The sequence below is a fragment of the Mytilus galloprovincialis genome, chromosome 6, assembly GCF_965363235.1.
Source record: "Mytilus galloprovincialis chromosome 6, xbMytGall1.hap1.1, whole genome shotgun sequence".
In the NCBI taxonomy this organism is placed as follows: Eukaryota; Metazoa; Mollusca; class Bivalvia; order Mytilida; family Mytilidae; genus Mytilus; species Mytilus galloprovincialis.
The window spans coordinates 68,496,113-68,523,641 of NC_134843.1; the positions used below are offsets into that span (position 1 = coordinate 68,496,113).

The 27,529-nt window shown below is 32.0% G+C and overlaps 1 protein-coding gene across 2 annotated transcripts in view; it reads left to right on the top strand.

The window, feature by feature from the left end:
- The window catches only part of LOC143080171 (transient receptor potential cation channel subfamily M member-like 2), a 55,225-nt gene extending 32,855 nt beyond the window's left edge, over positions 1 to 22,370 (top strand). For both annotated transcript variants that reach the window (XM_076255896.1, XM_076255897.1), the window contains 8 exons: positions 160 to 421; positions 1,213 to 1,290; positions 2,035 to 2,181; positions 3,992 to 4,264; positions 5,793 to 5,988; positions 15,909 to 16,080; positions 17,531 to 17,700; positions 18,379 to 22,370. In XM_076255896.1, the coding sequence (XP_076112011.1) occupies positions 160 to 421; positions 1,213 to 1,290; positions 2,035 to 2,181; positions 3,992 to 4,264; positions 5,793 to 5,988; positions 15,909 to 16,080; positions 17,531 to 17,700; positions 18,379 to 18,458 (1,378 nt within the window). In that variant the 3' untranslated portion in view covers positions 18,459 to 22,370. The remainder of the gene's footprint in view (positions 1 to 159; positions 422 to 1,212; positions 1,291 to 2,034; positions 2,182 to 3,991; positions 4,265 to 5,792; positions 5,989 to 15,908; positions 16,081 to 17,530; positions 17,701 to 18,378) is intronic.
- Positions 22,371 to 27,529: the final 5,159 nt, after the last annotated feature.

Consider the following 27,529-nt stretch of genomic DNA (forward strand, 5'->3'; position numbering starts at 1 on the left):
ACGAAATATTGGAATTGCCCAAAAATTATAATTGAGGCTCAAATTCCCATAAGAAAAGTGATTTTATATTTGAAAAAAAACACATTTGGAATGAAAAACTGTCTATAAGCATTGACATAAATGACACTTCATTTATCTTATTGTTATTCTCTGCATTAGGTTGTTTGAAGAGAGGGTGGTTCATATGCAGAGCTCATTATATGAGGAAAGTGAATATGATGCTATGTCGCTTATGGAAAAAAAAGATGACGTTTGGGGAATTCATGTTTCTCCAATGATATGTGCGCATGAGCACAATATGATAGATGTTATAGGCCATCCCTGCATTCAACGACATCTAAACAGAATATGGTATAATGAACAAATATGTTTCCCTATCGGTACCTCTGAGGCAGCAGCAAAGTTTTGGGACTGTTTCAGGGTAAGGCCAATTTCATTTATAATTGCACATTATTAGAAATGTAATTGGGGTTGTCCTCCGTTATCTTGAATTATATAGCACATGAAGCAGAACGTAACAGGTTTAGAAATTTTAACGAGGTCGGCAAATTTTGATACAGGAATGCAACTTGATTACTAATAGAATCAAATATATTAGGCTCCTATCACTCATATGTTACAAAATTGAATATTTTGCTCGATTTCGAAATATATTAATATTTGTGTACTAAGGGGAGGTAGTTCGGAAAAAGTATATTTATAAAGAAATCTTTAGGAAATGTTTCAATATTATGTTATAGAAGAAAAAAACGTACAGTGAACACATTTATCCTTTTTAAATTTTGAAAGAATTTGATAAGAGGTATTATTTAATTCTTAATTTAAAAATTATATCATTTAGTTTACCTTCTATTCACATTATGATGCCTTTTCTGTATGATCCATACAACGTATGTAATTTTCCAAACAACCGACATCTAGAAAAGAAGCACCCTGAACTAACAGAATTATTACATTTTTATAAAATTTATACGAATTCTAGTATAGTTTTGTTTATACGTCCATGCAATGTGTCCGATTGTAATCATTTGATGTTAGTAAATAATGAAAGTCGTAATTTCAAACTATACTTGAATTGATACGAAGAACAAACATGTTTAAGAGTGTCATTTTTATCATGTTATCCTTCATATTGTCATTATAGATATATACATTTCATTATTACAATGATGAAGAATGTCATATTAACTGCTTGAATCTTTTTTGATACAGAATGCATGTTGTTGTAATGGGTGTACCAGAAGGATTCAAGCATGGTTTTCCCCATTGATGAAGTTTTTTATTCATTATGTAAGATAACTTTTTTTAAGTATTTGTACTCATAATTGTTATTTGATTTCTATAAAAATGGGTTGATATACTTAATTATTGATGTTTGATTTGTGTTGAATTTTTGGAACGTCATACTTACACATGTACGCCAAAACAGACGTGTCTCACAACTTTGACTTATTATTCTTGCTATTACTCCTAATCTCAGCTTTCATAGCACTGAAGCATCGAATGCCATTATAAATCTCTCATTTATGCATTGTATTTGCCAATTTCGACATAAAGACATTTTACACTTGATCTGAGTTAGTGGTGAGCAAATACCTTAGAAATTATATTCTTATTTATTTATTTTTTGGTGTTCTAAAACGAGAAGTTCTAAAAGTGCACTTAGTGATAGGACGCGTTTCTTCCCGTGAAATCACTTATGACACAATATCAATAGAAAACTTTAATAGAAAATTAATCTACGTTAGCAACCAGTCAATCAAAAGGTAAATAAGAAGATGAAAGATAAATTTATCCATGAAAAATGCAAGCTTGATTATTTGTGAGAAAGAAAGAGGTAAATATTGGTTTCGGTTTTTTGTTCCAGTCGAAGTTGGCTCCATTGCTGTTCTTTCCCTGGTTCCGTTGTCGAATATTACATTTCTCCACACAAGTATTAGTAATGAACAGCTGAAGATGACGATGATTAATTGAATGTGATTAAAGTTAATTGCTTTAAACAAGTTTAATTAACATATGTTTAATATTTTTTAGATTTTTCTGATGGCATTAATTATAGAGTTCAGTGCTTTTGTTCTTACTGACCTAAAGATAATATCAAGTATCAGTGACATTGGAATTTATGAATGGCTACTGTATTTGTGGTTATTTGCAGACCTTCTAGAGGAGTTTGGGTTTCCAGTGAGTATAAAGAGTATGCAGTCCAATAACATTTAACTCTTCTGTTATCTAACTAGACACAAAAACTATGTTCAGTCAATTGAATTATTATCACCCTTCAAACTACATTTATGCTTATGTAGGAAGCCTGTCTCTCTATTTCAAACTGTCTAGTATAAACAAAGTTGATGAACTAGAGTTACTTCAAAGACAATTCTAAAATTTAATTTAATATTCAAAAGTTTAGACATTTATTCAAAATTTTAAAATACTACATGCCGTTTTTTGTCATTTCGCGATTTTTCTCCAAAATGTTCTGATAATAATATATAACTTATTGATCACTAATGTATCCTCGTGTCATGTGTTTTCGTACTAATATCAATTTTCACTGCTTACAGTTTTCACTGTTGAATTTTTATTCAGGTTTTTACTAAAATATTAAGAGCATGTTTTGTCGAATGTTTTTAGGTAACTAAATGTTTTGTCAAGTGTTACTACGATTTTTTATTGTTTCCGATTACTTTGGAATTGTGGTATGTCAAAAAAATGGCGTCATGTGTTTTCGTATGAATTAAAAATTGGATCAATACACGGACAGGAAATGACTTTAAAGTCCGGAAATGAGCAGTTTCTAAAGTCGTGATTCTGGTAATCGCTTAAATCGTAAAAAAAGTTATTAAATACTTTTCAGCACTAAAAATAACAAGTAAATAGTGTTAGTTTGTGTTTCGTGAAAATTGTTACATTTTGATTTATTTCAGTTTTGCACTGGGTTTCTACATTGGACATTATTTTATTGAAATTAAAATGCAGTTTTTAAAATTTTGGATTAAATATAACAATTTAAGACTGTTTTTAATTCTATGTGTCACGGATGTATAATAAAAATTGTCAATAGAATATTGAATAAAATGGATTTTGAACAACCATTTTATATAAGAACCATGATAATTTTAACTCGCTGGTTTGTAATAAAAATGACAAAAAAAACACATGACAGTCACATGTCTTGAAGATCTGGTGTCCTAAAGGTAGAAAATATAGCTATACTTCATATAACCCCACAGAATTATTCTCAACAACTATTCTAGTGATGCGTATTTTGGACATTAAATAAAAATGGCTGAACGGGTAAATTCAATTTAATTAGTTCTTACGTCTTTAAAAGCGACTTTGAGTATGTCATACATTTGTCACGTTGTAGTGTTGTTGTTGTACCAAATATAGAAACCGATAAACACCCCACAATGTACGCGTGTGCAATTGAAACCAACGAAATGTGCTTGATACGAAAACATATGACATACGAAAACATATGACACGACGATAATCATAATTTTCATTGACTGATGGTAAACGCTACTTTAAGCACTGTTGTACTATTTTTTGGTGGTCATCTTTTTATTTTCATAGGAAGCCAGAGTGATCGGAGAGAACCACCGTCTTTCGATAGAAAAACTAACAAGCCTATTCAATCAAGATTTGATTCGCACCTAAAACGTACCACATTCGTTTACACAATATCAGTGTTGTTAATCGTCTGCTTCATACAATACGATATGATATACGATCATACGATCATACGATATAACACATTTATTCATAAAAATATGAATATGAAATAAGTACTGTCACACCATATAAAGGATTTTCCACGTGTACAAGGTAACAGCAAATGTTGATAACAGTAACATAAAACAAAGCCTATTACAGGGAAACATGCAAACAGCGATTGATGAAAATTTGTAAGTACTTATGTAGTTTTATGTTTCGCCAAATAAAAAAAAACAATTTAATAAACCATTTTTATTTTTTAATTTCATTTCAGAATTTGATTAGACCACGTATGTTTAGACGTCGGAAGCATACATATTGGTTTAAAATGAAAAGATTTCTTTTCAATTTTTGGACTATTCTTACGTTTTTGTCGCATGTAGTTTTAATTCAAGCTATATGGGTGAGATTTTTCACCTCATCCGTCTACCATAGAGCATCACTCAGACTTTACAGCCTTGGTTTGTTTTTGATGTATATGAGATTTCTACAGTGCATGATCGTACACAGTTACTTTGGACCTAAAATCATCATGATTGGTGAAATGGTAAGTTGTTTAAATATACATTTATTTTCGTGGGTACCAATTAAAATTATATATTTTCGTTGATATTTGATGTTGTGGTTTTACAAAGTCTGTATACACGCCCATAGATTTGTCGGCTCTGTTGAATATTGAAAAATCGTTGTTCACCTTCATAAACTCCTCGATAAAATTGTTCCCACGAATTGTTACTGATTCTAATAAGACGTGATGCTTTCGCTTTGTGAACAAACCCATGGTCTAAATCCAATAAAATGTGTTTGCACATGCGTATATTGACTTATTTAGAATGATGAATTTTATCAAATTATCGTGCACTTTTAAAATATATTTCCTTAACTTTGAAACACTTTCAAACTCTTAAATTGTGCACATGATGTTACTAATTCATTTGTTATGACTGTAATGTGTTGCATTCCGAAATTGACTATTTGACCTAGATACGACAACCGTTCATGCTGGCTGTTCAAACTCCTTCCTCTGAAAAATCACAGTGCCAGCCGTTTGCTTCTTTACAAACAAAAAGGGAGGTTCATGGAAGAGCTTACACAAACGCTTTTACACTTATACTTATCGGACATAGAAATTACATTTATTGTCCTATTCATAATCGAAATAATTGATTCAAGCTATACTTTATTGTAGTTTTAACATGGGCAGGCATTGCATTCATGCTATTTTAGCCATCACTATCGCTCGGGCAAAAATAATCACGAATATAATCGCTCGGGCAAAAATAATCACGAATATAATCGCTCGGGCAACAATAATCACGAATATAATGCCTACCCATGTTAAAACTACAAAAAAGAAAAGCTTGCATAAATTATTTCTTAAGTATTTACACTTTAGGTATTTAGTTTAATAGTGTCTCTGAATATTCTTCTGACGTAATGCTTCAATCACATTTTAATTGAACCGTCTATTTTTTTTAAATTGTGATGGAATATTTTATGGGAACTTGTGTGATATTAAGTAATTATTATAGCAGACAATGTTGCATACAAGTGTAAATACGTTTATATAATAAACAGTATATCGGTCTATTTCATGAAAATAGAAGAGGAGAAGATATAGGACACTCCAAACATATCTGACAGATTTAAATGCCAATTGAAAACAGGCACATTGTAATGATCTACCAATTTCGTTTTTAGGAGTTAAAATGACGATGTCATTATTTTCGCTGAAACCTTCCGATTGTTAAATTTTCTCACAAATTACGGTGAAAATATTATGATATTATAAGTTTATTTTAATCAACAGTAATCTATGCAATTCGTTGACAATTTGTTATTTGTTTTGGCCATTTATCTTTATGAAAATGTATATTTGTCTTTTTGTATACGTTATGGAAAGAAATATACCGATTTATATCTATGTACTGTCATCTACTAGTATTACAAAGAAACTTTGGATAAAAACCGCATAATTATCGTATATCGAAATCATTTCATTTTTGTCAAATTCAAATTCAGATATGTTTATTGGAATTTGCTTCTACTTATGTTTTTTTAATTCATTTTTGTAGCTTCTGGAGTTGTTTAAATTTGTCTGGATTTTGATTATATTCATGATGTGTACAGGTGTGTTGTATCATGCAAACATGTATCCCAGTCATTATGACATGTGGTCACCAGAAGGTGTGCAGTACTGGCGAATCTGGAAAATAATAGCATTGCCTTACTGGCAAATTTACGGAGAGCTTTTTTTGGAAGATCTTCAAGGTATGATAATATTCAAATATCAAACATCATTGTGTTTGAAGTAAAGATTTAAATATTGGTTTACCTATGTTCAAAGCATAACAATTCATTTGGAATATACCAAACGAAAAACAAAACCGGAGTCATCACATGCAACAAAATGATAATTATCTATGCATAAAATGCATACCCTTTTTTTCGAACCGTTACGATATATAGACAATAACTGTTAAGTGTCTTCAAATATCAGCTGTATTTGTACGAGGCTAGGAAACAAGGTGTATTCGAGCTTTTAGCGAGCTATTACAATGTATTACACCTGTTTCGAGCCTAGTACAAATACAGCTGATATTTAAAGACACTAAACAGTTATTTTCTTTATCCTGCAATTACACTGTGTCTAAACCACACCGGCAAAATTTGCTCGGACTCGATGGTATCTAACATCCGGCACAATGACGGAACACCAATAGACAAAAGAAAGGTAGGTTACTCCTTATTTTTTTATTTTTTTATGATATCGAAGAATATATATACATATACAACTATTTTCTATTGTGAGATGCAATATTTTCTACAACCGTTCTATATTAACGGAGAAATAAGTCAAAATACATGTCAAAATGACGAATTGAGTGAACCTTGCCTCGAAATTGTTTAATTTCTCGTTAAATTGTTCACATTGTACGGAAAGAAAGGTACGGGAAGATAGATATTGACACGGAGATTGCAAATTTAGTTATTATGAGCATCTCCATAATTGTATCTCTGTGTATGAAACGAAAAAAATGGGTCATGTCAAAATGGAACTGGCCGGTTTCGTCAATGTATACAACCCGGTTTCGTCATAGATTTCAAAATGCATAACCCGGTTTGGTCAAATAAAAAAAAATCATAATCGCATTACATTATAATTGATTATTTAACTTCAGCGTTCAAAAGGATTTTAATTTACTTTGCATTCCGAAATTTTTTAACAGCATATTGAGATTAAAGCTCTCTAAATATGCGTTTTCTATATGAGTTATGGGAAAATATGTTGAACATGTTTAAACTTGAAATTAAAGTTTACGGTCTTAAAAATCGAAACACACAATTGATATGTGATCTTCTCGCACAAAAGGATGGACACCTTTATAAGTAATCTAATCATTCTATGTATGTAATCTTTTCTTCAATCGTTAAGGGATAATTTTAACTATGATACAAGTTTTGCCACACATCGCGCATTTACTATACAGGCTCTGTCATCGGACGAGTTAAGGTTTTTTCATCACTTTTTTATTATTTGTACTCTTGTTGTACTGTTGGTGTCAGCAACAACACTTTGACTCAGTCCATTCCCGAATCACACGCTTGTAATTCCATGGTTGTCTTTGGTTGCTTTATACCATAAACGTTTTGAACATAAAATAGGCAGGTAGTTTTCTTGTTTGAATTTTTTTACATTTATAATTTAGGGCCCTGTTATAGCTTGCTTTCATGCAGTTTGTGTGTTTTTCTCATTGTTTAAGGCATACGCTGGCCTAAACTTGATTAATTCAACATAATTTTTGTGTCTAAAAGAAAGTTATCTCATTGTCAATGTTTATGGGATAAGTGGTTACCGTCACTTCTTACCTAGATATAAATGACGGTCATGTTTTGCAAACCAACTTTTATTCACATTGAAAATACAAAACTGTCAGATATTGTTTTCGAAAGTTATCTTGAAGTTTCAATTGAATTTGAACTGTACAAAAAATGAATTTGAACTGTAAAAATAATGTGAAAAACATGCCTATGAAAATAAATGTGCCTACCAGAAACGGGGAGAAAGTTACAAATCTCACTGCTATGTTATGGATTCTGAAGTGTGAAAACTCGCTTTAGTGCGTAAGTAACACAGTATATATAGTACCAGAAAATCTGGCAGGACTGCATGCATGATTAATTTGTGCAGAACAGTATAGACTATAGTCGGTTTGGGACTGTTCGTCAATGATTGAATGCATAAATGTATTGATAATTGATAGCCAATATTGTAAACTAAGTGTATATAATATAGTATAGTAAATTAAAATTATGGCACAATCAAAACACATCCTTTTATTTTTCATCTTTACATACTACTATTATAAACAAAGAAAATATAATAATGTTACAAAATAATTAGATACCAGTGTTTGCTATTCAGTATTTATATTCCATTTAAAATTAGTTTGAAGTTAAGTGAAATAAGGGATACGCCTTTCATTAGGAAAATGTGTATTATCATAATTAACTATGTCCAAAAGTGCCCGTTTAAAATAGATTTTAACACGTCAAGTTTTCTTTACAATAAATATATATTTAAATTCTCGAAAGACAATGTTCAGATCCGTGCCAAAGTTTCTTTTCATAAATTGTTTGTTAAAAAAAACAAAAAAAAACCGGGTGATATATATAGACGAAACCGGGTGATTGTGTAGTAACAACATTGACGAAACCGGTTTATTTTAATTTGACATGACTCTTTTCTTTCGTTCCATACACAGAAATACAATTATTGAGTTGCTCATAATAACTAAATTTGCAATCTCCGTGTCAATATCTATCTTCCCGTACCTTTCTTTCCGTACAATGTGAACAATTTAACGAGAAATTAAACAATTTCGAGGCAAGGTTCACTCAATTCGTCATTTTGACATGCATTTTGACTTATTTCTCCGTTAATATAGAACGGTTGTAGAAAATATTGCATCTCACAATAGAAAATAGTTGTATATGTATATATATTCTTCGATATCATAAAAAAAATAAAAAAAATAAGGAGAAACCTACCTTTCTTTTGTCTATTGGTGTTCCGTCATTGTGCCGGATATTAGATACCATCGAGTCCGAGCAAATTTTGCCGGTGTGGTTTAGACACAGTGAATTAATTCTGTATATTAATATTTGTGTTTGAAAGACACAAAAACACATGTTTTGCATTTATTTTCGATTTGAAATCCCTTGAGGCCCGTGTAGTAATACGATACAGTAATCAAACATTTAGCTGAAGACGGGTTCGCAAAAAAAGAATCTCGAATGATCAACAAAAATACATCGCTAAATGTGAATAATTACATATTTTAACATAGCAACTAATTTCAACAGTAAAAACAAATAACAAAACATTGTCCAATTTGAAACAAGAGTGTACGAGTTGTCCTACGCTTCAGAATCGACATTCACTTACCATGCATGCTGAAATTGACATGGTTGTGTTTGTTACACAATCATACACATTCAAGTTATGAAATCGATAGTTGGCATCGTAGAAAAGACTGCTGCTGATGTGTGTATGTTATCAGAAGATTGGTGTGATTCTTATTGCTCTAAAGAAACGTTTGAAAACAAACAGAACGTATAAAAGTAATCGTTAATTCGCTATTAATACTCATTGGAATGCGATTGCAATACACATTCTGAGGTCACGCAGGTTCATACAATACTCAGTCCGGCAGTGGGCGGAGCTATAAAGCGATATCTGTATAGTATACAGATACAGGATAGCGATAGCTGTAGGGTTGTATCTGTATAGTAGAACATCAAATTGCAGGATAAATACAGGTAATATAACACTGTCGTGGGAGATAAAGATACTTATCTGTAAAACCTCTTTTGGTTTTGACTAATACACTATAAAATTGAATGGAAATGGGGAACGTGTCAAAGAGATCATAACCCGACCATAGAGCAGAAAAACAGCCAAATATCTTCAATAGGTCTTCAACAAAGTACGAAAATCCCGCAGCACGATGCTGGCTTCAGCTAGCCCTTAAACAAAAATATGTACTACTTGTAATTCAGTGATAAAGAACGTCAGTCATACATTTGTGTCATACCAAACTCCAAAACTCATTTAAAAAAACTAATATTAATAATCATACATACATGTTGGATGTGTACGGATTGATAATTTAGTCTTAGATGCATGATTTTTTTGATTAGTTGTTAGTGGCTTTGAACTAGCTGTCAGATAACTGCGAGTACTCTCAGGTATGTTCCAAATGTCTTTTAGTTGTTTTGGATGTACAAGTACACGGCCACGTCCACTTGTATTTTGGTCTATCTGATGAGTTAAGCATTTTTCAACTAATTTTTATAGTTCGTTCTTATGTTGTACTGTTATACCACTGTCCCAGGTTATTGGAGGGTTGGGATCCCGCTAACATGTTTAACCCCGCCACATTATGTATGTATGTGCCTGTCCCAAATCAGGAGCCTGTAATTCAGTAAATATGTGTTACATATTTGTTTTTCGTTCATTTTTTTAATATAAATAAGGCCGTTAGTTTTCTCGTTTGAATTGTTTTACATTGTCATTTCGAGGCCTTTTATAGCTGACTTTGCGGTATGGGCTTTGCTCATTGTTGAGGGCCGTACGGTGACCTATAGTTGTTAATTTATGTGTCATGTTGGTCTCTTGTGGACAGTTGTCTTATTGCCAATCATAACACATCTTCTTTTTTATAAAATACAAGATTAACACTGATAATCCCCGAGGGTATCACCATCCATGAAAATACTGATTTTATGTTACAAAACAATCAAATCAATATTAATACCAAAATATGCCATCTTTTATGATCTGACAACATTACCATAATAACATCCCTTCAGAATAAGTCTGTTAGCTTTTGAGGTGAATGCCGAAATTATTGTGCTTTGTAAAGAAGATTATCATAAAAGATTGGATGTGAAATATCTGAACGTATAAGATGTCGGCATGTTGATTTATAGTTACGAATGATATCCTTGATTGTACTTGAAAATGCTCTGTTTGAATAGTTTTTAACAGTACACACTATGTGTTTCTAAAATATGTTTCTTCATTACATTAACTGACTATTGATGTAAAAAATAAGGAGGTGTGGTATGATTTCCATTAGGACAACTATCCACTAAAGTTCAAATGAAGTTGATGTTAGCAATTTTAGGCACTCAATATATAAAAATCATCCCTTTTATCTGAGTTTTTAAAATCTTTATAAAAGTTTCTGGTGTTTTACTGAAATATCTAGATCTATGAAAGGACAGTTATTGCTATAGCAATACCTTTACATGTATTATTGTTTTTTTTTTTATTATTAAAAGCCAGCGTCGAATGGATGTTAATGTTTTATTTGTAAATCCACACATCATGTTATTAGTGAAACATTTGAAAAAAATGGTGAAGACGATTATAGAACATCTGTTTTGTTGGTATTTTGTTTTTGTGTTTAAAATTGAGAATGGAATTGTTTTTTGTTCAAATGAACCAGAAATTCAAACTGAGAGAGCTTACGCATCTAAATGTATGAAAAACAGGCAGAACTAATGATTGACAAATAGGACCAAATTTTAGAGGAAGCTGGTATTTGGTGTAATATTTTCATAGCAATTTGACAGGGTAAAAAGGAAAGGGAAATCCAAAAAAAACATAATGGCAATTGTTCACAAAAAATCTGAAAAAGGATATCGCCTGGCCACAAGACATGGTATCTTGTTTGAACCAGTTCGAGGTTGCTAATTCCCTTTATTTATTTATTTTTGGGGGGAGGTTGGGATGTTTTTACTGAACACTATTCTCTCCTGGGTATGTCGTAAAATTTGATTCATTTTTTTCAAATGTGGATATAGTGGTAAAGATTATATATAATCCCTAAACCAGCCAGTGATTCTACATAATCCCTGATAATTTCAGGGATTCTACCTAATCACTGGTTATACAAATTCACTGTAACATATATAGAGATATCTTAATAATTTAACAAACATATTATCATCAAGATAGATGTAAGTGTATTTTTAATTTACCAATTAAGTGAAATTAACACGTGTCTTTAGTGATTTAATTGATAAAATGAAAATACACACATACAATTCAATTTCAATTCTTTATTACTTTAAGCACATTATGCTTATCATTGCAATAAATACAAATACATTTTTTATAGCACAATATGACATAATAAATATCAAGTATTGACCAATTACAGTTCGGTCCTATGATTAAGGTTCATGTGGACCCTATGGCTAAAATGGCCGTATTTTCACCTCAAAATTTACTATGGGTACATGCAAACCTGTGCATATGGAAAACGTTTTAAGACATAGCATGCCCTAGATAAATAAAATTCAAATGCATTGTATGATTTAGAAAATTCATAACGTAACTGGATTTTGCCGTACACTTTTTTTCGTCCCTGCTGAAGATGATAAAATTAACAAACAGTTGAGTTTACCTTGATATGGTCCACTCAGGTACACAGTTTAAATAACCAATTATTGTCAGGTATCTAGTGTTCATCTCATATCTATGTCAATTAATACTGCTCATATGCTGCTCACTCCAATTATTACCTGTGGGGAAGTTCTGAAACCTGTTTCCCAACTTAGTTTATTTTGGCACCTTCTGAAGGAATGAAAAAAAGTGCACAGCAAAATCCTGGTAAGTTTTTATTTTTCTAAAACATAAAACATGTATGAAATTATTTTATCTAGGGCATGCTATGCCTGAAATTTTTTACAGATGCGCAGGTTTGTCTGTACTCAGAGTAAATTTTGAGGTGAAAATACGGCCATTTTAACCGTACGGTCCACATGAACCTTAAGTGCATTAAACAAGAACTTACACAAATTACGCAAATCTTTTACATTTTCAGTGTTGAGAAGTTGCACTTATTTGAACGACGATGGACGTCTATAATAATATGGTTTAATAAACTGTCTCCTTAAGTCTTTATAGCATTCACATTGTAAAAAAAAATGGAATTCATCTTCAGTGATATTCAAAGTACAAAGAGTAAACTTTCTATCTAACCTATTTACTCCATGAGAACGGCCTACCTCAACAAACAAATTATGAGAAGACAATCTAAGGCGAGTTAAATACACTCTATAATTCACATGTTTAGTTAGATAATTCTGTAAACATACATTATTGACAATATATTTATATAAATAACACTTAGATGAAACGTTCAGTTGATCATTCAAAGTCTGTTTTGCTTGATCATATATCCTTGTTTTTACAAATAATAATAAATTTGTATCAATAATCAAATTGTCTTGGTTATACCAGAATTCATTTAACCTATATTGAATATTTCCTCTAGGAATGGTAGCAGAATATCCTTAAATTCAATTAATAACTCGTTAAATATACCATCAATACCCTGACTTTTACCACGTTTAAGGTTAGAAATACTCTTCAGAATTTCATCTTGTGTAATAATTCGATCAAGTTCATCATATGTTGTGTCGGAAACGGTCTCTGGAGTGTCGACTGTCACATTAATATCATCATTTGTGACCAAATTTCTAAAATGTTCGAAGAATTCTGAAAGTGACACATCAGAAGTTTTGGCTCTCTTCTTTTGAAACAGTTTATAATATTTCTTTGGGTCGCTTTTACGCAATGTAGCTATCATATCACCTTCTTGACGCTTATATTTTCGTTGTAGTTTATTTTCTAAACGCTTGTATTCTCTTTTAGACATGATAAATATTTGATGATTTCCAACATTTTTGTCTCTATTAAATGTATACAAAGAACTAATATAGATAGATCGAAGTCTTTTGCACTCGTAGTTAAACCATGGTTTGTCATCTTTATATCGGTTCGTCTTTCTACGGGTACGTTTACAAGTATTATTTGAATTATGTGAGTTACAATAGAATGGTGAAATAATGTCCATCAAGTTGGAGGTAAACGATTCAACATAATTGTCAATACCATCTTGGGATTTCTCAATATCAGAAAAATATTATCTGGCTAAATGAACCACTTAAAGTTAAAGACTCATGACACTGATCTTTTAGTTCTTCCTTCCATCGGTAACTATTATATGAGTTGTTTGACGTACCACTGTTACGCTCAGGTTCTTGTGAATCGTGCAATATGTAAAGGCGCGTGGTCACTAAAAGAAGTGAAGTTACAAACAATAAACTGGTCTATAATGTGTAAAAAGTCATATGGAGCCAATAAGTAGTCCACAACACTCATTTCCCGAGAACCACAAAATGTATAGTCATTAGCTAAGACATCCTTATGCCGACTGTTCAAAATACGTAGACCAGTGCTTTTACACAGATTTAACAATTTTAACCCTAACTCATTACTACTTCGATCTGGATTTCTTCTTACTGGTAGATTTGTGTCACTTAAATACCCAAAAATATGGTTGAAACTATCAAAAATGGGGCCACATACATGGTCATTTATTATAAAATCATTAACTATAGCAGTTCTTGCATTCATATCACCTAGTAAAAATACTCATGAAGTTTCTGATGACTATTTTTCAACAGAATTTAACAAATCATAGAAAAAATCACAATTATACATTTTATAATATTTGAATAGGCAGGAGGCAAATATATACATCCAATAAAATAATCAAACCTACAAGTTGATGTATCGTTTGACACCTTGAGCCATATAATTGTATCGTTCTGAATATATATAAACAGTTTTTTATTAACAAATATAGTCCACCGCCTTGTTTATATTTACTTTTTGACCAAATATAACTATCTACAATAGCATCAAATGACTTATCAATCCAACACTCAGACAAAATAACAATATCATATGTTTGAACGTAAGATAAAAAAAATTGACTCATTAAGTTTATCATGTAAACCACCATTAATGTTCCAATACAAAAAGTTAATAAAGGAGATGCTTCTCGATGTGTCCTAATCTGGACCTGTGTGTATATCTGCTAAAACTTCAAAGTGGGACCCACTAGACGAGCCATCACTCACTGAAGATTTACTAGGTTGTATACTTGAAACGCTCTGCGGCTCGGTGTTTTTTCGGCCACTGACAACCCTAGACCCGACGATGTATCCGACATTCTATCACCTGACTAACGACGTGTAATTTTGACTAGTTCGTTTGATATAACCACAGTCTGATCACCATCAATAAAATGTTTATCTTTATTAAACGAGACTCTTTTACCTGCCTCCTTTGCTTTTTTATACACAGGAAATAATAGTTTACATTTTTCATGTATAGCTTTCGGAAAGTGTTCAGAAATTGAAATGGTTGACTCTTTTAATTTTCGAGAGTTTTGACGTACAGTGTCCCTCTGTTGACGTTTTGTAAATTTTTTAATTATGGGGCACGGCTTACTCACGAATTGCTTTCCCATCCAAAAGGCAGATGCTATTTATACAATATAACACTTATATTAAATCGCGGGATATATTGGTTGGGGGGAATAACAATTTCGACTACGGTACGGGTGGAAAGGTAGTGAACATATTTATGGTAGGAATTAAGTATTAATGATGCGAAAGGTCTATTATATACCTACTTAACAATTTATCTTTTACGATCTCGGACCAGAAATTCATTTTATATATATATATACACTGCGCTCTGATGCTCAATGCACCTATAAAGTCCTTAAAATCTATCACCAGTCCTTACCGGAAATGTGGCTACTACACACATCAAAGGTGGATCTAAAAGATTATAAAGAATCGGAAAAAACAAATTCCTGCTACTTTAGGTCTCCTTATTCCGACTTACATATATAGCGTTGAGAGCAACTTGACTCTTACTAAGGTCAAACACTTCGATAAACTAAGATCGGTTTATACATGCTTTATAAGTACCCTAGCTGGATCACAATACACATGATAGAAAGGAGAACATGCTTTTTATAGTACACATCATTGGCGGATCCAGAGGGGGTGTCCGGGGTTGGACCCCCCTTTTTTTGGCCGATCAATGCATTTGAAAGGGGATATATAGTTGGATCCCCCTCCCCTTCGTCCTGGTTTGGGACCATCCTTAAAGCTTTTAACAATTGGCTAGATCCGTTACTGCACATCATTGTACTCTAAAATGCTTATGTCATGCAAAAAAAAAGAGAACATTAAGATAATTCGAGAAAACAGTTGTGTGTCCTCAGACATAAAATATTGTTTTTTCACAGGCGACAACAATGGTGTCAATGGAAACTGTACATTTGAGACTTCTGTATGGGAAAATCAGCCGGGGACGTATGAACGTTGTGTTGATTACGACTGGGCGGTAATCGTCATTGCTGCCTTTTACATGCTGATCACGAACTTACTGTTGGTTAACCTGATTATTGCCTTGTTCACGTAAATATTACTCTTTACTGTTTTACTTTTAATTCTTAAATGTTTTACTTTTAATTAATTATACATGGTACGCTGTTTCTGTGATACTTTTACTGGTGTATTATTAATGGTTCATGAGCTACGATATCGACAAAAACATAATATATGATTATTCGAGATGGCTTGTAAAACTAAGATTTGTTTGCAGTACTGGCCACAGCTATTTTATTATAATTAATTTAAATATTTACACACAGATAGATACAAATATATATATTGTTCAACAAGATAGGTCTTACGATATGTATTGTTCAACAAGATAGGTCAAACGATATATATTGTTTAACAACATAGATTCAAAGATATATATTGTTCAACTAGATGGATTCATAGATAACTCATATATTGCATAGATCATGTTTTGCTTACCTCTCTGGCAATCTACAGATAATTAGATAGATTCATATATAACTATTTTTTGCCATTGATTGTTTTTGTTTCAAATGTTCATAAAAGTGGAATTTTGAAATGATATTTTGGTATTAGCAGTCAGTTTGATTCAGTTTTGTCACAATAAATTGACAAAAACACTGATGAATTATTACTTCCAAGTCTATATTTAAACCTCATTTGGATATGTAGGCATTCGACCTGTGGTTTAACTTTTATTGGAAATTGGTTGCGCATGTGCAGTGATTGCAACTTTAAACTATGAAAATCATTAGTAAGAATGTCGCTAGTTGATTCAACCCACCAAAAATAAGTATTTTACAGAATGTTAGCAGAGGAATAGATACGTTTAGATCTATAAAATATGATAAAAAAAAACAATAAGAAAATCGACATTGTACTGTTTCATGTGCTGACCTGTTTTGTATTGTATTTTATGTTTACCTTTTTGATTAACGGGGGTCACATGTCATCAACAATTTTCTAGGATCATAGCGATAGTTTATAAATGGTTTCTAGTCAAGAGTACACACGAAATGTTGATATTCTTATATCATTCAATACATTGTGTATTCTTTTTTCTCTTCACGTTAACATACCAGCGATTGTGTAGTGGTTTGGAGAACCGTGGTATAGTGGTTAACGCATCGGACTTCTAACACAAAGGTTCCTGGTTCGATCATTGTTTCGGGTGAAAATGTCAGGGACTGAATTCAGTTTCAGCTCTCCCTTGACACCATTTGCGAGTATAATCTTGAGGAAACGATGATAGTCAGTCGGAAGGGTACGATAAATGGCTGACCCGTGTTTAGAGAGAGACATATGTCTTGCACGTAAAAGACACCTCTGTAGATTTCGAAAAAGAGCAGGCTAATGCCACTACAAGGCAGCACTCGCACCCGCAAAGTGGAAAGGGAGTAGGATATGGTACTTCAGAAAATGTAAAGAGAATTTTTTTTCGCTTGATTGAGTATTTCCAAAAGAGTAAATCACTGTTTATATCGACATGTTATTTTTTCAGTTCTCGTTTTGAAGAAGTGCAAAAGGACTCGGACAAACTGTCGAAATACTGGAGATACTCAGTAATAACGCAATATAGAAACCGACATCCTGTTCCATTGAATCTGTTATTTCTACCATGGAGAATATGGAGAAATTGTTGCAAACAGCAGTGTGATTGTAGGAAAGAAGGTATGTTTAACGAAATGTTATATGTGATTCCTATTGTCATTTCATTCACACACAAAAACACAAAAAACACTATCACTTAATAAACAGTATGACGTTACGCACGGTATATACTACTTATAATTGAACAGATATATCATGTTATGGAGAGGTATTTTTCACAGATACCCCTCCATAACATGATATATCTGTTCAATAATAAGTAGTAAAACGTCTTGCCATAGAAACAGTTCAATTTCGACTGATGTGATTCATTTGTTGGTGACCACATTATATTTTTGATAATTTGACCGTACAAGGAGATTTCATAATTAAACCACGTCCCCTACTGGTTCAAATTATGACCATTATTCCCTGAAAGATATTTTTAGAGCTATAGTTTTGTTGAAAAAAGGGGATAATAACCGTACATAGTAAGCAAATATTTATGAAAAAGGACAAATGTGAATTTCAGTTTGGAGACCTGATATGTATATTTCAAATTGGCTTACTCGGCCATGATGGTGATTTATGAAAATAATAATTATTATAAAAAAGATATATATGAAGCTAATTGGAAACAGACGTGTTAAATGCCAAATTAACGACATAAGCTTAAAATATGCTGCATCCGGTATGAATCTGGTATTTTACTTCACTGTGTATCAATTTGCAATTTTCATGAGATTGAAATACTTTCAGATGTTAAAACAGTGAGCCAAGAAACACAGAATCTACATGCTGTAAAATGTCTGTATTTTGAGTCCATGAAGAAAAAGTAGGAACAAACGTTTTATGACAAACAAATAGGTGTATAGGGAATAACATTGATATGTAAACCGTTGTACAAATGTTAGAACACGAATTTAAAAACCTGAATAGTTTTTCTTTAGATGTTGATCCCTGCATATATAAATAAGAGGAGTATATCGGAATACCTTTTACAGCCGATTGCATTGAGAGTGTAGGTAAATGTAATATGTATGATTAGCTTACTTGCTAGCTGAACTGCGAAGTCATTATTAGTGAAGGTATATTACCCTCCTTTCGAAGTAGTCAGTAGTCTAGTCCTACAGACAGATAGATTGTTTATCTGTCAGACTAAGTCTACACTTAAAGGAGGGTAGTTTACCTAACATAATAATGCCTTCACGGTTCTGCTAACAAGCAAGCTAACCAAACATATTATCTTTCCCTACACACACAATGCAATCGGCTGTAAGTCTTCCACTCCGATTTCACGGCTATCTGTTGATAGAGAAAACATTTCTTATGTTCACTTCTCCTCTTTTTTTTTGTTAATTTTTCATTTAGTAATTTCATTCAAATTCTATGACATTATTTATCTTCGAAAATATCGTTTACTTATATAATAGATGCAGTTTTAAATAAGTGGATGACATTTAAGCGCATTGATAAGACATTTGAGTGAGAAAAAAATCAGACGTTTTAGAGCGGAAGTAATGTATAACCTTTTAGCGCAAGATGTTTAACCCATAATAAACGAAAATTATGTTTAACCCATTTTCATTAAGGAATGACTGTTATATTTTTTTCTGACTTTGAAGAAAAAGCCTAAAAAAATTGATGCACACTGACTTGATAACCTTCGTAGCGGTTTATTTGAAAGTGGGCACCAATTTTTTTTTATGTTATTTCGTAAAAGGGTGCGATTTTTGTGTTTTTTTTAATTTATCAGTGTGTAATTTTGAATCATGTGTTTTATTTTAAATTTCATTGAGTGATTTTTATAAACAGTGTGTGATTTATTTTTTATTCCCAGTATTTCAGTGTGTATTATGTTCGACATAAAGCATATACATAGTTTTTACAAGAAGTGATTGCCCTTAAGGTAGATTCATAGTATACCGCCATCTCGGATTGTACAATTACAGTACAAAATCGGTCTAGTTATTTGCCCAAATCAACAAATTTGGAAACAGATTTGCAATTTAATGGTTAGACTGTTTATCTATGTTAAGAAAACTTGTAAATTTATTGTATTATTCAAAATATTTTAACAAATATCAAGCTTTTTGGTTTTTAAAATCATTTTTTTCAAATGAGCCATTTAAGGGGAGATAACTCTTTTAGTACAAAATTTATTCTGGACTAATAGGGAAAGTTTTTATTTTTACTTGTGGCAGGAAAACAAGTTCGGTGACACCATGTTTTCTTTTCATTTTCTTAAAATATATTATGAAACCTATCTTCTCACAATTTATTTCAAAATTCTATCTCATAGAATTTTTTTTATGCACTCTTAGGTTTTTTTTCATGAACAAACTAACCAAATTTAGGCAGTTTTTAACGACTCATAGCTCGAAAAATAGCACGGTGACCCATACTTTTGTTATATTTTTGAAAAAAGCGTAGTAAGATCTTCATTTTGGCAAATTATAAAAAATTTCTGTCTCAAAAAACATTTACTTATTATCTACCTTAAATGTCACATGCATACATGTTACGGTACTATTGTCACATATTTTTGATCGGGAGATGTATGGTTTGTCCTTTTCGTCAGTGTTATTTGTTTCATATTTGTTGTTAGAAGCGTTTTTACATTTTACTGACGTATTTGAATATTTTATCAATAAAGTAAAGATTATGTGTTATAAAATTGAGAATGGAAATGGTGAATTTGTCAAAGAGACAACAACCCGACCATAGAACAGACAACAGCAGAAGGTCACCAATAGGTCTTCAATTTGTTGGTGTCTTTTTGGAGGTTGTAGTCTACGTTGTTGAAGTAGAATGAGTATTTAGCGACGTGATTGAAAACAAACAAATGCAGATGCCCGACTAAGAAACAGTACAAGAAACTATAAATTGTCATTCTTTGAAATTAGCTAATAAATAAGGAGACGTGTATATGAGTGCCAATGAGACAAATTTCCGTCTAAGTCACAATATATAAAAAGTTTACAATAATTGTAAAAGCATATAAATAGAGAGGCTCTGTTGCACAAACTTGCTGAATATAACATAAATGGACCATTCTTTAATATTCTAAAAGATATGTACAAAGAAGTTTTATTTGCAGTTAAAGTCACTGAAGGCATTACTAATATGTTCCCTTCCACAGTTAGAGTAAAACAAGGCTGCATTCTAAGTCCTACCTTATTTTCTTTTTATATAAATGATTTAACCTCAATGTTTGATAACACATGTGATCCTGTAACATTACATGACATCAAATTGTCTAGTCTTTTATATGCTGATGACTTAGTATTAATATCAGAATCCTCAGAAGGTTTACAAAATTGTCTAAATAAGTTAAATACTTATTGTGAAAAATGGAACTTGACTGTCAATCTTGACAAGACAAAAACAATGATATTTAATAAAAGTGGTAAAAAACTTACTAAAGACAAGTTTGTATTGAATAATGAAGTAATTGAATGTTGCACAGAATATAAATATTTAGGTATACTATTCAAGCCATCAGGAATTTTCACTAATGCAGTAAATCTCCTATGTAAAAAAGCTTCTAAGGCATTGTTTTGTATAAAAAAATACTCTACTCTGATGAGATGGATGTTTTTTCCCATATGAAACTATTTAATTCTTGTGTTAGCCCAATATTACTGTATTGTAGTGAGATATGGTCGCTAAATATTGTGAAGAACAACAAAACTCTTGAATCTCAATATTTATCTATGGAATCGGTAAAACTCCAAATCAAATTTGCGAAAGGTCTTCTAAATGTTAATTCAAAGGCAGTAAATACAGCTGTATTAGCTGAATTGGGAATGTACCCTATTGGTAAACAGGCCCTTAAGTCTTCTGTAGGATTTTGGTTACATATTTTAAAGTCAAATGAAAATGAGTCCTCATTATATAATGTTTATAAAGCTAACAAGCAGTTAAATGATGGATTTGCTTCAAAAGTTAAAATGCTACTTTCAAAATTGAATTTCACTCATGTTTGGGAAAATCAATGTACCTTCTCTAAAAAAAAGATTACTTTTAGCCATCGTGAAGAAGCTCAATGAAAATTACATTATATTTTGGAGAAATTGTCTCTTTAATGATGATAATTCAATAAATGGAAATAAACTAAGAACCTACAGAAAATTTAAAGTAAAGTATGAACTAGAAAAGTACCTTTTATTGAATTTAGATAAAAATGTTACAACAAATTATGCTAAAATAAGAATAAGTAATAGTATGCTGGCTGTTGAACGTGGTAGATACAACAAAACAGCTTAAGAAAATAGAATATGTCCTTTATGCCATAAAGAGGTGGAAGATGAATTTCATTTTATCATAGCATGTTCAGAAATTAATAAAACTAGGATCAAAATGTTTGATGAAATATCTAGTATTGTCCCCTGTTTTAATTCAATGAGTGAAGAAAACAAATTTGATTTTATATTTTCCTGCGAAGAATGTGATATTTTACTTATCATTGTTAACTATATAAGTGAAATGTATAATGAAAGAAACAATTATAATGTCAATATATGAACTGTGTAATTGATGGCTCAACTTATAATGTTATATATATTATAACATATTTTTTGTAGCATAAGCATAATATTTTAACAGATAATTTTAAAGAGGAGGCATGCTGTCAAAAATAGTATTATAATTAATACTAATAATCTATGTTTTTGTTTTTCTTTCAATGCTACATGTTTGTAGTGTTTAATGACTATCGTTTTGTATTTAATATGCCACTGTCTGTTTGTTTGGTTTTTTTTTGTATATTTTAGTAACAATCCTATTGTTTGGATTTTATACTAATAAAATTCTTATTCTTATTCTTATTCTTATTCTTATTATTTGTTACAAAAGTTACAGATTCACGATTACTAATTTACATGTCCAAATACAAATGAATCGTTTTAGTTTTTTTTCTAAACCTGCTATTTTTTTACTATAGAATTTCTTCATTTAAATTTGTGTTTCATTCGGTACAAAATCCAATCATCTAACATTACTACCGAATTTGTCAAGTCAGACATTAACTGAATTACGACCTGTTTGATTGATTCGCATTCTTTATTTTCAATAAACTTTGACAAGGGGCTGTCGATCATCGATGCAATGGAAAATTGCTTATCTATTGGATAATGTTACATGTGAGAGAGAGAGGGATATAAAGAGAGGGAGGTTTGGTTTTCTATTAACAAAGGTTTTATAGAGGGTTTTTTTTAAGAGGTTTATACCTACACGCCGCACTTGACGAAATTTAGATGCATTGGAAAATTGCTTGTATTGTTGTTTCTTATCTCAACAGTGGAATGCTCTATTGGATAATGCTACATGTATGTACAGTAAGAAGCTTCTATATTCAGGAAATGTTATAATAGCTTAATTCACTTGCGTTTCAATCTTACTGTAAAAATGAAAAAAATCAAAACAAAACAAAAGATTTAAACGCATAAAAATGTGTTGTAACGGGAGAAAAGTTTGATGGGTCTTGCAAATGATACGGATGGACTGTGCAACAGTTTCGATAAAAACCGAGACGAAAGAGAAAATTAAATAAGAACACGTTAAGTGTGCAAATATGTACCTTTCAAGAACGGGAAACTTTTGAAGGTCTTCACTCTGTAGCAATAGACTCTTGTAGTAACGGATTATGTATTATCTTTTATTTTACCACACAAACTTTACTTTACTCAGAATGTTATATTAAATGAAATAAACAAATGCTATTTCGTAGTTTAGTTCTCCTTTATGCGAAGAGGAAAAGTATCACTCTTGTATTTGTTGTACTTTATACATTTTAATCTATATTTTGTGTTCCTTCGAATAAAAATCTTTTTAATTTTGTCCGTACATGTTCAGAGTTATCTCTCTTTATCCGTTGTGAATTTAAGGAACTTAGGTTGAATATTCAGTCTCTTTAATGCGGGGTTCACACATTGCCGATTATTGCTCCCGTTTGAGATCAGACAGCGATACGACACGAAAAGTGAAAAAGTCGGATTAGTATCCTCAATTATCTGGAATGTCCTATTATTGTCTGAACGCAGTCGTTTTAGTTCGTAACAGATTCCTACTGGTCGGGAAGGGTCCGAATAGTTCGGCAAAGCACCCCGACAGTTAGGTGCGTCCCGTAACATTCGGGGAAACTCAGCCGATTTTGTCTAGTCGGATTACAATCGTGCCTATGTCGTGACAGATTCTGCTGTATCGGATCGAATTCCTAACAATGTTCTGTGTTTTCGGGACGGTGTCCTGTGGAACGGGAATGATCTGGAGAAGTCCCGATAATAACAGAATACAATACGACTGAGACCAGACAAAGCCGTTTGCAATGCGATAGAGCGGACCGTGATAGGATTACGTTCCGACAGTACCCGATCATCTCGATTATGCCGACAGTTTTCGAACGGATAACTTCCGTCAGCGTCGGTTCACTGTCTTGTCACTATCTGATCTCTGTCGGATTACATTCGGTAGAATCGGGACGCAGTCGTGACAGACTCGGTCGAAATTTACCTGGCGAAAGATACAAATCGAATTTCCATCCACGATTCACAGGATCTTGATCAGACTTTTGACAAATTTTAATCGGGAATGGTCCTGTCAAGGACGGCAGTAAAAATCGTGAATGTGTGACCCCAGCTTAAGGTAAAACAAATGTATGAATAAAAATTAAAATTAAAAAAAAAAACTTTTTGTTTTACATCTACGTAATTTTGGTATCTGGTGGGTAGTTGTCTAATTGTCAATCGTAAAATATCTTTTATTTCATTTTCTATATTTCTACTATTATTGCAGCTATTATTGTAAGCAACGATCATTTGTCGATTGATTCTTTTGTGTAATGTTCACAAAGTATATTATACAAAGAAAATAAGGAAATGTGGGTTGATAGCCAATGATACACGTTTACCTACAAAGCTTAGACCTGCACCCGTGCTAAATCTGAAAGACATAAACAAACAGCAACTACAGATTAACAGGCTCCTGACTTAGGACAGACAAATTAAGAATGTGGCAGGGTTAAACACCTGGGGCAGTTGTGTAACAGCAATACATTAGAATACGTAGTTGCAAATGGCTAACCTCAATAGATCAGCACGAAACACACAAAAACTATTATAAAAAAAGATAAACATGTATAGCACCGATAAAAGAGTACTCACAATAACTGAGAGCTAGTTCAAAACCAATAACAACTTGTAAACAAAATTTAATCATGTCTTCCTTCAAAACTTGTGAATAAATCAAAACGGAAAATAAGCAACATTTTTTATTCTCGTTATTTTTTTTTTTAGATATGAGCCAAATAACTTCAAGATAGATAACTCGTACAAAATTTCGATTTGAAAGGGCATGTAACATTTTCATTTAAATTAAGAAATTATTGGGACCGTATTGTTTGTAATTTGTCACTAACAACGTTTTTGTCCAAGGTTGATCATAACTTGATATTTCTGCTTTTTGATATAAAAAAAATTAAGCTAAAACAACATTTGGTAAAAGTAAAGCACTTGGTAAATATTTGGTTGTTTGCATAATGTCCAAAGGAAAGTTACATGCTGTTCAGGACGAGCATACATGATTCAACCGGGATGAGAAAAAGAGGGGTATTTGGGTTACTAGGATTACTAAATAAGGCTATATTGTAGATCAAGCTTATAAAAAAAAATTGTATTATTACCAACCTTCTCTGTAACTTCAAGGAACTCTAACTTGGAGAAACATGGTACAATCGAGACACGAGGTTACGGAAAAATCATTTTAATTTCGACTGGACTAAGCTGCATATTTTTCATCCCACAAAATTTAAATGTCGCAACTTCAATGTGAGTCGCGTTCATAAATCTTTACAACAGTTCTTTTATTGATAGAAATATCGTAACTTATCTAAACACGACATACTTGCAAAATGAACACGATTTTAAATCAAAACTGCACATGTGGAGTAACTGCTAGCGAAGAAAGAAAACAACACATTACGTCTTTCTCCACTTTTCATAAAACCGGAAGTGAAGCGATAAATGTAACAGGATTCTGTATCACAACTAGATAAAGCAACCTAGCTTCTTTTTAGTAATAAAGAGAAACTGTTATCTTTCTAACAGTTTTATTTCAAATTTTAATAAAGAAACTAATTTGGTATGGAATATATATTTTGTGTTTCGATTCATTTGATGTTATTAGCTTAATATGTCCAGTGACAATTAGTTCATGGTTTTTCATGACTAGAGTGAATTAACAATGCCTTCAACTCGTAGACATTTGTATACGAATTAGATGAGTCATTTAGGATAAATAGCTTAATATACTAGAATTATAACGAGAGATCTATGCACCCACGCCAAAATATGCATCGAATTGACTTTCCATTTCCGACATTTCCTCGCAACTTATCTAATTCAATACATTCCACATTAAATCAACCGAACGTATGATTAACATTAGTTAAAGGGCTGAGTAGTTGTGGTACTATTTCTATACATCAAGCAACCCTGTGAGTTAGCATCTTAAAGATACAAATTACACCGTGTATCGTCGGTATAGCGGATAACCATGCGGGACGTGATCGATTTTTACCAGACACGCTTGGTTAGTACCTATATCCGCAGTACCGTTGATACCACTTCGAAAACACTGAAGAATGTACATTTAATCTTTGTCCCAATCAAAAAAAATCTTTATAGAAACCTGGGGGCCTCGGTGGTTGAGTGGTCTAAGTAGTTACTACTGTAATCACTAGCCAGTCAACACCGAGGTTGTGAGTTCGAACCCCGCTCGTGCGGGTGCATTTGACTCCAATCTTAATGGAATAGCATTGTCAGTTTTCCCATCGAAGGTCGGGGGTTTTCTCCGGGCTTCCACCACCAATAAAAATTTGCCGCCTCAAAATAGCACAAATGCGGTGCTTTAAATTGACGTTAAGAAACCAATCTGTTGATCCTCACAGTTGGTTACATTGTAGTGATGGAATAGTAAATCTGTGAGTCTACTGCTTTATCCTTATAGTTGACGTTTTATTTTCCAAATTATAACTGGGATATAACTTTGTATTACAGATAGGTGTGTTAAGTAATAAAATTACAGCACTCGTCTTCCTTTTAAAATTTTTTCTTTGAAATTTTAGCAAAGTAAAATAAAAGTGCATGATTCATTACTCTAAACTCTGCTAAACATCCTAATCCTGATGAAAGCTAATAATCATGGATAACAACCCTTTTTTTCTTTTTTCTTTGATTTCTTTTTTTCTTTTTGTTGAGCTGCTTTCTGTGATAATTTGTCTTCAAAGTTTGATGATATGATTATTTATTTGCACGCTTTCTAAACATGTATATTCTGCACTTTTAAAATGTATTTAACAAAATTTTGTTTTACTTTGCTTTTTGATAAGATCACAATGGAAACCATTCAAACAATGATTTGAAAAATCTTATATGCAAAATATATGTCGAAATACGATGATAAGTTGGAAGAAACACTTGAGTCTTTAAAAAGAAGCTAAAACGGCTACGCTAGATTTTTTCATCAGACGAAATATTCTAGATAAGGGAAAACTACTTGGTGAATCTCTTCTTTATTCTTGTATAATAAAAAATAATTTTGAAACAAAAGGTTGTATCAACTATTGCGATTAGTCGAAGAAATACTGTCAATTGCTGGGCAAAAAAACAACGACGAAAAGACAAAATAATCCACAAGTTTCTACACAGAAAATCAAACACTGGATGGCGTATGAAACCTATAATGTTCGATATACAGGGAGTAGAACATCGAGGAAACTGTATACCTGTCACAGAGTAACGATTTTTAACTAGTTGATTTGTTTCCTTTACTGACATTATACCAAGACAATTTGGCGGATATTTAATGCGAAGAAGCTTGTAACAAGCAAACAGGAAGTAAAAGTTCGAAA